This window comes from Lacerta agilis, chromosome 17 (genome assembly GCF_009819535.1).
Source record: "Lacerta agilis isolate rLacAgi1 chromosome 17, rLacAgi1.pri, whole genome shotgun sequence".
NCBI classification, from domain to species: Eukaryota; Metazoa; Chordata; class Lepidosauria; order Squamata; family Lacertidae; genus Lacerta; species Lacerta agilis.
The window spans coordinates 24,296,125-24,312,589 of NC_046328.1; the positions used below are offsets into that span (position 1 = coordinate 24,296,125).

The window sequence follows — 16,465 nt, forward strand, 5'->3', positions numbered from 1 at the left end:
TGATAAAGTACAATATGTCCAGGGACACCAAGCTCAGTGAGCTTTGAAGTTGAATAGGGTTCTGAGTGAACCATGGGTGGTCAAACTCCAAACAGTCAAGTTGCTAGACATCTTGATCTACCTCAGAGCGATACAGGGAATTCAGGTGGCCCAACCCCTCTTTTGTTTTAATTGTTCTCCACCAGCTGGGGCTGTGCCCAAATTTCGTGCCCACTGCCTCAATCCCGAAGAGGATGCATTTATGCTGCACCCGTAAGGATAAGGCGCTTCCGAAGTGAATTTATATGACTCTCTTTTACGTCCTTTTATGTGTATTATTATGATTTCTTGGTTGTCTTTTTTTTTAAGAAAGAATTTTAGGAAAAGGCTGTGTCATCTGCTTCTAGGACCCTTGAGGTCCTTGTATAATCTGTAAATGTGTATATAAAATCCCTAGCAATGGATGTCTGTGAATGTGTGTGTGTGTGTGTATAGATATATAGAGAGAAATATTATGCAAGTGTCTTTCTGTGTATAGGAAGGGACTTTGGGGCGCTCTTACATGCACTTCTGCTGTTGTAAATAAATTGCACCTTTGGCACCCCAGGATTTGTGTGTTGTTGGATGGATTTGTAAATCTTTACAGATTTTTGCCTGGTTTGGCAAAAGTGGTCAGGGAGGGTTTTTCTATTCCTCTCCATAGCTGTCAACTTTCCCCTTTTTTGCGGGAAATTCCCTTATTCCAGCGCCGTTTCCCACTGCAAGCAAAAGGAAGGTTGACAGCTATGTTCCTCTCTCATAATCCAATCCTAGAAAATTAGTAAACCACCCAAGGAAATGGATCAGAAGTACAGTTTCAGGCCATAGAAGGTGCATCAACTCATAATTATGGGATTCACCACCACAAGATGTAATGATGCCCACTAGCATAAACTGCATTAAAAGATGACTGGCCAAATTTACAGGGAACCTTTGCCAGTGTGTAAGGTTACCATGTCAGGAACATCCCAGACCCTCGGATTTCAGGGCCCATAACGGAAACCTAGGGGTGATGTCACAGTCTGGGCCCTGAAGACAGAGGTTAATTGGGAGAGTAGAGAGGAGGAGGGCAGCCCCCCCCCCCATAATCTATGCAATAATTTGCATCCAGCTTCTGCTGGGCTGAAAGTTGCAAGCTGCAGGCACAGCAGTGCTGTCAAGTATCCCGTTTTCCCCAGGATTCTCCCTTATTTTAAGCAGTTTCCCACTGCTCTCCCTTATTTTTTATTTCCCTTAAATTTCCCATTTTTAATGGAAGCAGCTCCTCCCCTGCTGGCCAGGGACTGGGTGGGAAGACCTCGCCTACTTGGAGAGAAAAGCCTCAGCCCTCAAAGCAAGTGGGAGCCGTTTCCCGTGCTTACAGGGGGGTGTATTCCTCCCCCTGCATCAGCCCCTATCCGTTGCCGCCAAGCCCCTCAGCCGGCCAATAGGGTTAGCTGGCGGGCGGAGCCTGGCTGCCTTTGAGCAGCTGCTGCTTCCTGTCCTGTTTTGATGGGATCAGACAAGAAGACAATGGGGCTCCATCGCGCGGAGCACATGGCTGCCCTCCTCTTTGCTGGCTGCCCTCCTCTTTGCTCTGCTCCGAGCCCGCTTGGAGTTTACATTGCTGCTCCGCCCACTTTCGCTTCTGGCTCCGCCCACCACTGACATGTGACTGACCCCAGGATAGGTGGAGATTTCAGGTCAGGCCCTGAGGCTATGTCTCTGACGGCTCAAATGTAGCCAGCGTTTTTGTTGGGGGATGGAGCAAGACGTGGTTGGGGGAGCAGGACTTTTGTTAGGCCAGTTAATTAAGTATTCCTATTGTTTTACTTGGTCAAGGGCCCGGCTACGCCTATGGCGGAATGGATCCCCTGTGCTAAAACATGACATAAATACCACTATCGGTTCCTTATCAAAAGAAGCGGCTATTCTTATGGATACCTTAAGTATCCATAAGGGTGTAAGGAAAGCCTGGCTGCTGGATCAGGCCAAATGTGTGAAATACAATGCAGCAGAATGAAGGCAGTTCCTGAAATGCACCCTCTCCCACATGCTAAGCTGTTTTCCATGCACGCTACATGGAAAACAGAGTGCAATTGTATCAACCTTAAGGTCCCATTGAAGAAAGGTGTTAGGCAAGGCTGGCCCAAGACATTTCGGCACCTGAGGCAACCCACAAAATGGCACCCTCCCAACCTGCCAGGGAAGAAGGAGTGAGTGAAGACCTACATCAGGAACGAAGAAAATAAAGATCTACATTGGGAACAAGATGGGGAGTGTTGTAGCAGCAACAGTGGGCGACACATTCCTTGGAGACCGGATCTGCTGCCCCTGGGGAACTTGCTGCCTCAGGCAGACACCTCACCTTGCCTCACGGGTGGGTCAGCCCTGACTTTAGTGCCATGGAGCAGGTTAAGAATGTCATTGCTGCTGGTTTGGCATGATAGCCTCTGGATTTTATTTATTTTATATTACATTATATTCTAAGCATTTCAATCGCACCCTCCATCCAAACGAGGCCCTCGGAGTGGCTTGCGGGTCACAGCAAACAAGACACAAAAGGGGAAATTGACTGGTAGGGAGGGGAAATAGGCAAACTCAAGTACAAGTTCTTCGTTAACAAGTTCATCTGAAGAGCAGTTCTAATTACCAACTTTCTGGAAGGGTGGAAAAGATCAAGAAGAGAAGTGAAAAGCTGCTAGCCCCTCATCTATTAAAGTCTGATGAAGTGCCTGACTATTCAAGTAATTTCTCTCTCTCTCTCTCTCTCTCTCTCTCTCACACACACACACACACACACACACACACACACCCCTGCTTAGGACCCTCAAATTTCTGGCCGTGGGCCAAAAATTTGGATTCGTCCTTTTTAGAGGCTTCGACAAAATTCGTGATAGGTCTGGATTAGAGAGTCAAAAGGATGAGTAATCAGGGTGGGCCAATAAAGGAGACATGTGGCCATATGTCCTAGTCCTCCAACCCTATGTCCATGGGTCTATCGGCAACAGTTTGTGTGTGTGTGTGGTTGAGATTGAACGACTTTTATGTGCAAGAGTTAGCTCGCTCTTTGTGGTTTCAAAGATGTTCTGAACGGGAAGTCGGGGTTTAGAGGCAAAGCTGAACTCACTTCCTGTTGGGCTCTGGGTGAGAACAGAAGCGTAGCAATTCTCGTCCCCCCACACTTTACTTCGGGCCCTGGGCCTCAGCAGTCCCATCCCCCCCCCGCACCCCGGCCACACGTTTCGTTGCAGCAGCGCTGGCCAAGGGGTGCCTCTCCGCGCAGAACCTGGAAAAAATATTGGAGCGCATCGGCCTCTGGATAGCCTAGAGCCATTTCGTCACGGAGAGCTGATGGCACGGGGAGCAGCCATGGGTTTAAGGAAGCAGAAGGTCCCCACGGCATCGGACGGCCTTTGAACAGCTTCTGCAGAGAGAGGGCTGGGGGCCCAATGAGCCCCCAGTGGCCTTGGGGGCAGAAGGAAACGAGAGCCACTGAAGGCTGAGAGCTCACACGCCTCGACACACATGTCACTCGCCATGAAAGCCCGGCAGAAGGTGAAGCGGAAGGGACAGGCCAAGGATCGGGTCTTTGGGTGTGACCTAATAGAGCATCTGCAGTTATCTGGCCAGGATGGTAAGTGATTTGTCTTTTCGGAGGCTGGAAATGTCTTTGCCTGGTAGCCTCCAGCATCCATTGCCCCCAGTAGGAAATGGTTTGAGAAAAGGGGTCATGCACCTCGAGGATGGCTCAGAACACCTTATTCGGCTTCAACAGTGGGCTTGGGCAGGGCATCTAGAGGGGTCCCGCCATCTCCTTCCTGGCCGGCTCCAAGCTCCACAAAGGCATCGAGAACTTTAACAAAGTGCTTTGTAAAACCTTTTTGTAAGTTACTGAAATTGCAAATGGGTGACATTGACTGTGACATTGACACCCCCAAAACAAAACAAAAACTTGATTGTTTTTATTTATTTGAAACATTTTCAAAACCACCCTTCATTTAATAGATTCCAGGACAATGTACGATGGCATATTATTATAATATATTATATATTGTAAATTTATTTATTTTTCCCTAAGGAGTCCAAGGTGACTATATCATTATATTATATTATATTATATTATATTATATTATATTATATTATATTATATTATCCATTATACAAGCACCTGAGAGGCTACAAAACTATTAATAACAGAGGCCATTAAACCTGGGGGAAAGCATAACTCAGAGATACAGCCTCCGCTTTGCACGCAGAAGAACTCTGGTTCAATTCCCGGCATTTCCAGGCAAGATTGGGTGTCCCTCCCCACTTCTGAAACCCTGGAGAGGCACTGCCAGTCAGTGTAGACAATACTGAAGTAGATGAATTGGGAGCTTGGCTCACTATGTACCTAACCAATTTAAAACACCTGGTCAAATTAAAAACCTCTTAATCTGGCAGCAAAAAGATTGCAATGTCAGCACCTCCTTGGGGAGGGTATTCCAAACTTGGGGGTAGGGTATCATGGATTTGTTGGAACTCACACAGGAGACTCTGCCATGGGTATCTGTCTCCTGGACCATCAGCAACACACACAAACCCCCCCCCCCCCAAAGCAGTACCAAGGGCGGGGGGGGTACCACCCAGTATGATTTTGTGCCCAGTTTTCATTTTGTTAAAAATATATATGTATTATTTATCTAGAATATTTATGCCCTGGCAGGAGTGCCAGCTGGACCTCGTGATTGTGGGTGCCCAGGGCCATGGGTGCCATGCAATGTGCATGGCCTTGGCACTGAAATTTGTGGGTGTCCGGCGCCTTCAAGGGGAATTTTGTGGGTGCTTGGGCACCCAGGGCCTCAGGGAGTTGGCGCCTATGTGCCCTGGCCCTCAGAAAATAAATCACAGATCGGCTTCTAAAATGTTACTATAATGAAACATCAGAAGATTATTTTATTTAAGGATCAGCATAAACGTAAAACTAAATAGTATAAAACAAAGGGTGTTTGAAGAATTATCAGATAGTAAGAATGAACAGCCATGCTAATCTCAACATCCTCGTTCACTAAAAGCAGATACTGTACAAATAGTGTTGTTTTAACCTGGTGCCTAAAGATAGAAGGTTTAACACAAGGCAAATATGTCTTCCTAGAATGTCTTCCCTAGAATGGTCTGGTGAGCCAAATGGAGTGGTCCAGGAATGGCTCATGGTGTAGGAATTGCCCACTTCTGTCTCAGTGCATAGACAGGCACGTGCAGAGATGGACAATCCTTTAGGTATCCTGGTCCCAAGGTGTGAAGGACTTTTCAAGTTCAGAGCCAGCATTTTGATTTGATCCCAGAAGCGGACCAGGAGCCAGAGCAGCTGGCCCAGTGCTAGCAGACCCCCCCAAGTATCCCTATTTTCCAGGGACAGTCCCGGATTTACAGAAGCCGCCCCGGTTTCTGATGTGATCCCAGAACGTTTCCCTTTTCCTAAGGATGTCCCTATTTTCATTGGAGAGTATGGAGTTATGTGAACCCCGAGCCAAGGAGATACAACCTCTGGAAGACATCTGAAGGCAGCCCTGTATACCTGTAGTGAGGTTTTTAATATTTAAAGTTTTATTATGTTTTCATTTATGTTGGAAGCTGCCCAGAGTGCAACCTAGTCAGATGGCTGAGATATACCATATTTTTCTGTCTATAAGATGCCCCCTATTTTTGGGGACTCCTATTTAAGAAAATGGGGGGAGATACTATCCATGTATAAGAAGAGCCCAGATTTTGAACATTATTTTAGAGTAAAAAAAAAATAGTTTTATACACTGAAAAGTACGGTACATAATAAAATTATTATTATTATTATTATTATTATTATTATTATTATGGAATAGGACGTCCCTATTTTCATCAGATAAATGCTGGAGGATATTCACTAGCATAATAGGATCATAATATCCAGGCCTGGTTAGCAACCTAGAAGCTATATTCTGAACTGAAGTTAGTATCTTTTTTACATATATAAATCATTTTTATTGAGTTTTCCACTTTAACAATCCAATCAAACCATATTAAATGTTCCAAATTATACATATACATATCAAATAGTCCAAATATTTTGCCAAATTATATTTGGGGGGGGGCGCGTCCCATGCTTCAAGTTCGGAGGGCCTGATCATCACCTCAGTTCTACTGCATTTCCTATTCATTTCCGGTTATTCCTCTAGTTCTTTCTGTTGTTATTCTTCATTCTTTCGCAGCCTCCGAGTTGTTCCCACAAGCAAGTTAAAACAATGATGTGTTTCTGTGTGGATTCTATGTCTATAATTTCCTTCCATAACTTCACAGTATCTCCTCACACGCTGGTGTTTCTGCCAAATCAATCCAAATCAATCAGTATTCTGAACTGAAGTCAGTATCTGAACAGTCTGTAATTCCTCACAGTACTCTAATTTGGAAGTTACCAGAGCCTGGAGCCTGGTGGGCAGGCTACCTCTGCCCATGTTAGGGTTGTAGTTGGCATACCAGCCTAAGCTGGGCAATGTAGGGATATAGGAAACAGTCTTGGGGTTTATCCACACTTACCTTTCCTCCACTCTTTTCTTTTCTATCTATAAATTTATTTATTTTGTTTTTCAAATTAACTTTTTACACTCGCATATCCAACATACATCATAAAATCAAGATTCCATAGAATCTCCTGGACTTCCCTCCTCCCCTTTGTGGGTCCTATTGTTAGTCATTTCCTCCTGCATCTTTTATGATAATCCAAATCTTTTACATCTCCATTATATCCAAAATTCACCATGAAACTACAAGGGTCATTCCAATCCTACTAACGATTTTGACTGTTTACATTGATTCTTCAGATAAATTATAAATTCCCCCCGTTCCTTATTAAAATTCTGGTCTTCCTGATTCTTCCGGTTATTTTTGCCGTTTCGGCATAATCCAGCAACTTAATCTGCCACTCTTCTCTGGTCGGGAATTCTTTCCATCTCTGGGACAATAAAATCCGCGCAGCCGTGGTCACATACATAAATAATCTTTTCTGCTCCATTGGGATTTTGGCACCTAGAATTCCTAAAAGAAAGGCTTCGGGGTTTTTTTTAAAGAATAAATTATTTTAAACATTAAAATGTTCTTCCACTCTTTTTCAGGCATGATTCATGCTTAAAGGTTCTGGGCCCAGGCATTTTCTATTTTGCCCCAGAGCTTTCCATACATAAACTTGCTCTTTAAAGCTCAATCAGAGGAAATGGCAACCCATAGAAAACCCAAATGAATGTTTGCTCCGATTGAGAGCTAAAGAGCAAGTTTTCACAGGGAAAGTTTAGCGGGGGTGGGGGCTGGGAACACTCAGACATGGAACTTTTAAACACAGGCCTGTGCCTGGAAAGTGCAGAGCAAAAGTTAAGTGTGGATAAGCCCTTATACTAACTGATTCAGAGCATAAGAACCTGTTGGATCAGGCCCATCTAGTCTCATCATTTGGTTCTCACATTGGCCAGCAAGATGCCTGTGAGAAACCAGTAAGTAGGATCTGAGCACATGTGCCCTCTCCTCTCCTGTGGTTTCCAGCGACTGGTCTTCAGAAGCATTACTGCCTCCAACATCTGAGCAGGTAGCCATCAATGGCCGTTCTCCATGTGTTTTTTTCTTCTTTTCCTAATCCTCTCTTAAAACCACCTGAATTGGTGGTCATCACTGCCTCCTGTGGGAGCAAGTGTGAAGAAATACCGTATTTTTCCGTGTATAACACAACCCTTCTTTTTTGGGACTCCAAATAAAGAAATCCCTCGTATGCACTATCTGTGTATAAGACAACCCCCAATTTTAAACTTGAAAAAATAGGGGGGGGGGAATATAGTCTTATACACAGAAAAATATGGTACTTTCTTTTCTCTGATTCTTCAAACATTCTGCTTCCTTGGATGTCCACAGGCCCTAGTGTCGTGAGAAAATCTTTTCTGTATCCACTTTCTCCATGCCAGGTGTCATTTTATAAACCGCTGTCTTGTCGCCTCTTGATTGTCTTTTCTCTAAGCGCTTGGTCCATCTAGCTCGGTGTTGCTTGCCCAGACTGGCAGCAGCTCTCCAGGCAGAGGACATTCCTAGCCTTACTTGGAGGTGCCGGGGATTGAACCTGGGGCCTTCTGCGTGCAAAACAGATGCGCTACCCACTGAGCTATGGCAAAAGGGGCTCCATACAGAAGAAGAAGAAGAAGAAGAAGAAGAAGAAGAAGAAGAAGAAGAAGAAGAAGAAGAAGAAGAAGAAGAAGAAGAAGAAGAAGAAGAAGAGGAGGAGGAGTTTGGATTTGATATCCCGCTTTTCACTACCCAAAGGAGTCTCAAAGCGGCTAACATTCTCCTTTCCCTTCCTCCCCCACAACAAACACTCTGTGAGGTGAGTGGGGCTGAGAGACTTCAGAGAAGTGTGACTAGTCTAGCCCAAGGTCACCCAGCAGCTGCATGTGGAGGAGTGGAGACACGAACCCGGTTCACCAGATTACGAATCTACCGCTCTTAACCACTACACCACACTGGCTCTACCGAAGAGATAATCTGTACCTCCAGTGTGTAAAATGGATAAAGGGGTATAGACACCTGTTTCTTCAGATGGAGAGCAATCTCATCTAAAACAGTGCAGGCATCATTCACCTGGCAGGTTAAAAAAACAACAACAACACCCTCAGCAGCACTGGGATCGCTATTGCATCACCTGGGATGAGGCTTTAGAAGCAAGAGGCAGCAAAGAAGCAAACCACCAGTGGAAAACTCCACTGGAGTCTCTCTCTCTCTCTCTCTCTCTCTCTCTCTCTCTCTCTCTCTCTCTCTCTCTCTCATGCCTCTGAGATCTGTGAGCTGTCAGATCAGGGGCTGGCAGGGTATGAGACACACAGGAAGTGAGCTGTGGGGAGCAAGCCGGTGTTCTTGCTTGAATTTGCAAGGGGAGGGGAGGGGAAGGGAGGTGGCTCGTGCAACTTCCTTGTTTTGCTGGTCCAATTTTGGAGATTGCATCAATTAGGTGCTTGAGCAAGCGAGAGAAGACACAACAAGCAACAGTGGCAGAGCATGCCAGAGGCTGCTACTTAATACCATTAGCAGTACTATCGTTATCATTATTTATTTATTGCATTTCTGTTCCACCTTTTCTCCAAAGAGCTCATATACAGTGATGGCCACCAACTTTGATGGTTTAAGAGAGGATCGGGCAGATTAATGGAGGAGAGGGCTATCAATGGCTATTAGCCACAATGGCTCTGCTCAGCCTCCACAGTTGGAGGCAGCAATGCTTCTGAAGGCCAGTTGCTGGAAACCACAGGGGGGAAGAGGGCTCTTGTGCTTGGGTCCTGCTTGCAGATTTCTCTCAGGCATCTTGCTGGCCACTGTGAGAACAGGATGCTGGCCTAGATGGGGCCCCTTTGGCCTGATCCAGTAGGCTCTTCTTACTTCCTTATGGCTTTTATATTGTTCTTCCCTTCATTTCATCCCCACAACAACCCTGTGAGGTGGGTCAAGCTGAGAGGCAGGGCCTGCCCAAGGTGAACTTCAAAGCTGAGTGGGCATTTCCACCCTGGTCTCTTCCAGGTCCTAGTCTAACCCTCTGCCTTCAATGCCTGCACACATTCCCAGGGCTTAGGTGGAAGAAAACTTGGAAACGGTTAAGGCGAACAAAACGTCTTTAGTTGAAACTGTAAACTATAGGAAAACTAGACAGCAAGTGCCTCAAAAGGAAGGGTAAAGGCAAAGGTTATCTGTTGAACAGGCATACAAAAATGCTATAACCTTTCCAAAGAGAAAAGTTAGGCAATCCTTGCCTAATATTTATGTACCCATTTAATATGCAAGATCCCTAAGCGTAAAACACAGAAAGATAATTAGAACAAGAAAAAGAAAAATGCAACGTTTGAAACAAAAAAATACGAAGATAAACATAAGTAAAAATGAAGAAACTATCAGTAAAACATTCAGTAAGTCATCAGCTGCGTGCTCAGCCAGGCCAAATGGTCCCCTAATCCACCCAAGTGCTGGATGCTTCGTAGTTACTTCTCTACCGGGAGCTTCAGTCCCCAATGCAGAAGGTAAGAGTGCGTTTTTCAGCCCAAGAGAAATTTCAGCCCTTGTATGGAAAGTCCCAGAGGCCTCATGTTTGCGGTGAGCAGGGCGAGAGGCGTTAGTGGGTGCTGAAGAGCAGCTGTTATGGCTCTGAGGAGGAGGTTCAGGGGAGAGACACTGATGCAGAACATGTCCCTGTTTTCATCTGAGGAGTGTTGTGGGGTATGGGATTCTGAGTCAGACCACTGGTCCATGCAACTCAGTACTGTCTACACTGACTGGCAGCGGTTCTCCAGTGTTTCACACAGGGAGCCTTTTCCCAGCCTTGCTTGGACATGCCAGAGATTGAACCTGGCACAGGTTGCACTTAAAGCAGGTGTTCAACCGCTGAGCTGTGGCCCTTCCCTTTGTGTGTCTTCCCTTTGCCTATTAGTATTAGTATAGTTGTTATCTTCATTAACATACCGCCCTCCCTCTCAGCAGAGCCCAAGGCAGTGAGCAGCATAATAACCGGTGCACAACAATTGTACGCCATAATTTTACTGCCTCTGGGCATGCCCAGATTCAGGTGAGGCCTTTCCATCATTTGATCTCCATACCAAGAAAAGCTTCGCCTGCTAAGTTTCTGCACTGCTGTTAAAGGCAGAGGAGCAGGGCACATTAAAACAGGTGGCAACCGCAGCTGAATACAGCTCAACTCTCCCACCAAGCGCCCAACATTTTTATCACCTCTGCAAAGCAAAGCATGTTTGCACAAAAGCTTCGGGGGAGCAGCTACTGTCCGTGCGGGAGAAGCAGACCTCTGCTCTTGTTCTCCCAGACTCCTACAGGCCCTCTCTAGCAGAAGGACGGGACAGGGTTTACACTGGGGGTGGTGTGCTCTTGAGCAAGCTCCCTTTATGTCAAGACATGCTCTAATCCAGTCCTCCGGGTGAAGCATGTGGGCCACTGTCAGGGTTTATACAACCGCTCCGCTTTTCGGGAAAGCGTTCAAGGAAGTGCGATAGGAGGTGTGTAATGAGCACAATTAGATGGTATCTGTTAATGACAGGGCTGCTTTTGGCACACCTGGGCTGCTGCTTCGCAATCAGGGGACAATCGGCAGGAGCAGATCTCCCAAAGACAAGGTGTCACTTTTCTAGGCACGCATACCTGAGATGGTCCTTGCCGGTTACATTAACGGGGTGGAGCTGCCAGGATGGAGCTGGTAGATTCCTAGGAAGCTCAAACCCTGCAGCAAATCTCACAGATGAAAATAAGGGCCTGCTTGAAACCTCCATATACCTTCTGTGACATTACCAGAGTCTCTAAAACTGAAGTTTTAGAATGCAGCATCTCCCCTATGAGGAAAGGTTGCAGCGTTTGGGGCTTTTGAGTTTTGGAGAAAGGGTGAGTAAGAGGTGACTTGTTAGAAATTTATAAAATTCTGCATGGCATGAGGAAAGCTTTCCTCCCTCTCTCATAACACTGGAACTCGTGGACATCCAAGGAAGTGGAATGCTGGAAGATTCAGGACAGAGAAAAGAAAGTCTTTCACACAGTGTTTAAACTGTGGAATTTGTTCCCAAAAGATGTAGTGATGGCCATGTATGGCTTTAAAAGAGGATTGGACAAGTTCGTGGAGGAGAAAACTGCTGATTGCTACTAGACATGATGGTGATGTTCTGCCTCCACAACTGAAAGCAGTAATGCTTCTGAAAACCAGTAGCCGGAAATGGCAGGAGAGGAGAGTGTGCTTGGGCTCTGGTCCTGCTAGTGGCATCTGGTTGGCCACTGTGAAAACAGGATGCTGGACTAGATGGACCCTGGGTCTGATCCTGCAGGCTCTTCTCGTGTTCTTTTGTTCCTCCTGTCTGCTGTATCCATTGACTCTGTAATAGCCTTGCAGTCCATTGATCTAATAGCCAGTAGAATAATTGTTCTTTTGGTTAAAGGTGCATTGGGATGGCTCTTTTGGTTATCGGTGCATGTTATCAACGGTCCAAAAAGTACCATGCACACAGATTTAGAGGCATACGCCCTCTAGCTGCATGAAATTAGGGATGGGTTGAGCAGCTAATTCTGCGGGCTCATCCACACATCCTTTTGTGCCATGTTTCTAGACACAGGTCCAGGCATTTCCAGAGTTTCTTGTGAGGAAAGTACTTTGAAAGTGATAGCTCTGTGAGGTGAATAGAGGCCTCCTAACCACTCTCAGAACCTTTAACAAACTACAGCTCCCAGGATTCTTTGGAGGGGAAGCCATGACATGTTTATAGTGGTGTCAGAGTGCTTTCAATGTATGGTATGGCTTTGGCCCAGGTGGGAAGGAGGAGGGTAAGTGAAAGAGGCTGTTTAAAGTGGCATCGTAGTGCTTTAAATGAGTGGTGTGAACATGGCTTGTGTTTATTCATGAATGAAGCAGGGCACTTCTCAGCACATGTTGCTGGGGAGGAAAAAGTGGGGAAGGCCCTATCTGCAGTGGAGCATAGCCTCTGGACATCCCTGAGGGATAAACAGCAGAGAACCTTGTTGTGGTACCTTAAAGATATATCAAGGTATTCTTCCAATAGCTTTCCTGGGCTAAAGTCCATGACGACAGATCCATGAAGTAATAATCTTCACTTGCAAGTACAGTTGACTCGCAGCTTACACAAGGGTTGTTGTTCTGGGGACAGTGTGCAAAGCAGCCCTTTTAAAAAACCATAAAAAGACTCTCTGACCACCTCTGCACTCTCTCCAAAGGCCGCTACAGATTCCCTCTGCACCTCTGAATGCAGAGGTAGACGAAGGGGAGCAAAAAGTGTGGAAGGGCTGCGGCTTTTACATCTAGAATATGTCATTTCTTGGAAGCGCATTCTTAAAAACTGCTATACAGTAGCTTAGCTGAGAGCTTCAGTTCTCCTTCTGTGTGCATTTTGCTTCCTGTCTCTGCTTCGGAAATGAAATCACCCAGGGACTCCACCCAGGCATCTACCCTTGATGAGAAAGTTTGTGTGTGTGTCTCCACACTTGCCCATTGCACACCAGATCTATTTTGTTTCCCTATTAAGTGTAGATCTTGACATTAGAGGACTCGCGGACAATGTTAACTGGGTTCCAAGCATCTCCAAGCCTGCCCATCTCTAACACTAGAATGGACTTCTGATTCATTCGAGTTCCCCATAAAAAAGCAAACACAAGCAAGTTTTGTATTTTGAAATTTTGAGTTGGTTTGTATACTGGTACCTTCCCTACCTCATAAAGGAGCTATTTCAGATATGCATAGGCCACTTCTTCCAGCTACTCAAAGGAGCTATGTTGTTTAAAATCATATAAAATCAGCGTGATAACAAAATCATGAAACAAAACTGCAAACAATCATGTTTTAAAACAGCCCTGAATCTACTAAATCAACCTGCCTGCAAATCCCCCTGCCACAAAAATAAAGAAGTCCCAACAGAAAACAGTAAAAGGCAGGCTTCTCACCTCACACATAGTTCGCTTCTTTCCTATTTATATCCTCACAACAAACCTGTGAGGGAAGTTAGTCTGAGAGACTGTGAATAAGCTAAAGGCCACCCAGTGTGCTTCATGGCCAAATGGGGATTTGATCCTTGGTCTCCCATGTCCTAGTCTGACCATACTTGCTATATTGTCCTTTCTGTCAGGGATTTGGAGATTTTTAAAAACTGTTCAATCTTATTTTCGGTCGGTGAACCCAAATCAACTGGTGAATATTTAGACGGGGTGTGTGGGTTTTGTTGTTGCTACTTATCCCTGCAATGGACTTCCTCCAAAGAATTCTGTAAACTGTAGTTGTTCCTCAGAGACTTACAATTCCCAGTGTTGTTAACAGCGCCCATAATTCTTTGGGGGAAAGTCATGTGTGTTGGATGTGTGTCGGGGTTTGGGTGCTGGAGCTCCTCGTGCACGGCCTTGGATTGGTTATGCACGAGGTACCAGTTGCGGGGAAAGCGGCCAGCGTTCCGCGTGCTTTTGAGCACGGTCGCCGGCCAAAGCCTCACAGTCTGAAGGATGTTGAGTAAGCCAATTGATGACTCCGATGAAGTGTGAGTTTCTAATTGCCTTCTTTAATGAACAGTTGCCTCGTGAAATAAAATATATACCCTGACTCTGAATAGACGGACCAATTTACAGAAAATAAATTTTTTTACTTTACTCCCCTTTTAACCCCCAAAGGAAGACAGACACCGGTTGTATCTTTAGTGGCTTCGGCAGAACCCGCATAGGCTCGTCCCCTAAGCTAAGTTCTCCTAAGCTTAACGTCCCTGCGCGCCCGATCTTCCGCGAGGCTAACTAAATAAACTAAAACCGAAATATCTTCCGCAATTCTAGCCCTAGGCTAAACCTAAAGAAAACCTAACTAAGGCTAAACCGAATGATCTTCCGCGATCTAACTCTAACTAAAAGAAAAAACCCATCCAACCCGTCCAGCCCGCTCCTAGCCCCTTAAACTAAACTTGACTTCAACTAAAACCCAACTAAAAGAACATAAGAAGAACGTGCGGTCTCGTGCTACTCCTCCTGCCTAAGCGGGGTGCCTCTGCCTTTTATTAGGGAACAAACGTGACATCATCAATAATGCCTTAACCAATAAAATCACTGTTGCTGCCCTCCAAAAGGGCGGGAAGCAAGTTTAACGCTCATTAACAACTTTGAACATGACCGGATCTACAAAATAAAGGCGGATTAATCTTGTAAGTGAATCACACTATTCATTCATGCTTTCACTTTCACTTTTGCGCGCAATTATACCAAAAGTAAACCTTGAAAAACCCATAAAATAACCAATTAAATATGAATCCATGGCGGATCCGTGAAACGTATTCCGACATATCATCTTTCTTTTTTTGTTTTAAATTAAATTAATTTTGTTTTAGTTATATAAAAAAAATTAGAGATATCATAAGCATTTATCTTGACACAAACATTACCATTTGCTTCGATATAAACCTCGACATGAAAAGGCAAAGCGTCAACAGTGCTGACAGTGTCCACATCAAGACTGTGATATAAACACCAGCAAAACTATCAACATCCACCCCCCTCATAAGAGGAAATACTTGTACAATAATATAGCAATAAAATCATGAAAATAACAAACCACTAGCCGAACATAAAAAGTGATCGATCCGATACACTGTAAACCTTCTAGGCATATATAAATACTTCAATATGTAGTGTAATACAACAAATCACCTCATAAGCATATATACTTTCGCGTGCAGCGTAAAACAACAAATTACTCCCCAAACACAAGAGAGGACCTGATACAGGTCCAAAATTAAAAATAACGGATAACGACTGCCCAAACATAAGAGAGGTCCCGACCCGGGACCCAAAATTAAAGTATAACTAGAGCTGGGGCTACATAGCCTACCCAGACCCCTCCCCCATTTTTTTTAATTTTTATTTGGAAACTAAGGAAAATGGATAAGGAAACATAAAAGGTGTGTGGCTCTGAGGCTACAGAATCGAGGGAACTTTAGATTCTGGACTTACCACAGCGACCACAGGTAACGGGGAACTAGGGTCCGATTCCAGAGAGGGGATTTAAGGCACCTAAGTACAAGTGGTTTTCGCCACAAGAGGGGATTTAAGCTACCTATATAAAGGTGTCCCAGCCAGGATGAGGATTTAAACCATCTACGCAAGGGTTTCCAGCGAAACGAGATGGGATTTAAACCAACTACATAAGGGTCTCCCATCAACAGCAGGAAACAGAGTGAAGGGAAAAGCTGGGAACCTGGTTTACTGCCAAAAGGTAGCATATAGAGGGGGAATCTTTAAAGTAAATAGGGGTACCAAAAGGGTAGGACGCCACCAGACTTGACATATATATCTTGAACAAATCCGAGAATGACCAATTCTTTGATCAAAGGAAATATTTCAAATAAGGCATATAAGTGTTACCACATTTTGAACTACAACTTTTGCAAGCACAACGTGGAGATTTAGGATTATTGAAATAAAACATATATGTATAAATATGTCTATGACTAGAACTGCACAAAGACGATGCTTTGACCTTACATAAACATTTCCATATCATCAAAATTGTGACGCTCTAAATGGAAACCATTTCAGAAAAGTTTTCATGTACATAAACATCCATATCATTAATTACCAAGCTATATGGAAAACACATGTAATATGCGAGGCGGATATTTCAAGAAGCATACAAAGGCAAATATGCAATTTTTACAAGTACAATATAAAGTACAAGACAGGTTTAGAACTGCAAAATGGTGTTGGAGAGGAGGATGAAGACGATGAATGAGTTGCCGGTCGTCTTCTTCTCCAACTACACACGACCATGTAGAAGAAATAGTCCTGGAACTCAGGAAAAGTTCATGGGGCTCAGGAAAGTTCTGAAACATCGAGTTCTGAAGAAACAACGATACCTGTAGAAGAAAGGAGGTTAAGCAAGCAAATCAGGGTGATCTGCTAGTGAATGCAG

General features: G+C 44.8%; 1 protein-coding gene across 2 annotated transcripts in view; it reads left to right on the top strand.

The window, feature by feature from the left end:
• The first annotated feature begins 3,050 nt into the window (after positions 1–3,050).
• ARHGAP30 (Rho GTPase activating protein 30) overlaps positions 3,051–16,465 on the top strand; it is a 33,041-nt gene continuing 19,626 nt past the window's right edge. For both annotated transcript variants that reach the window (XM_033174986.1, XM_033174987.1), the window contains exon 1: positions 3,051–3,634. In XM_033174986.1, coding sequence (XP_033030877.1) covers positions 3,526–3,634 — 109 coding nt within the window. In that variant the 5' untranslated portion in view covers positions 3,051–3,525. The remainder of the gene's footprint in view (positions 3,635–16,465) is intronic.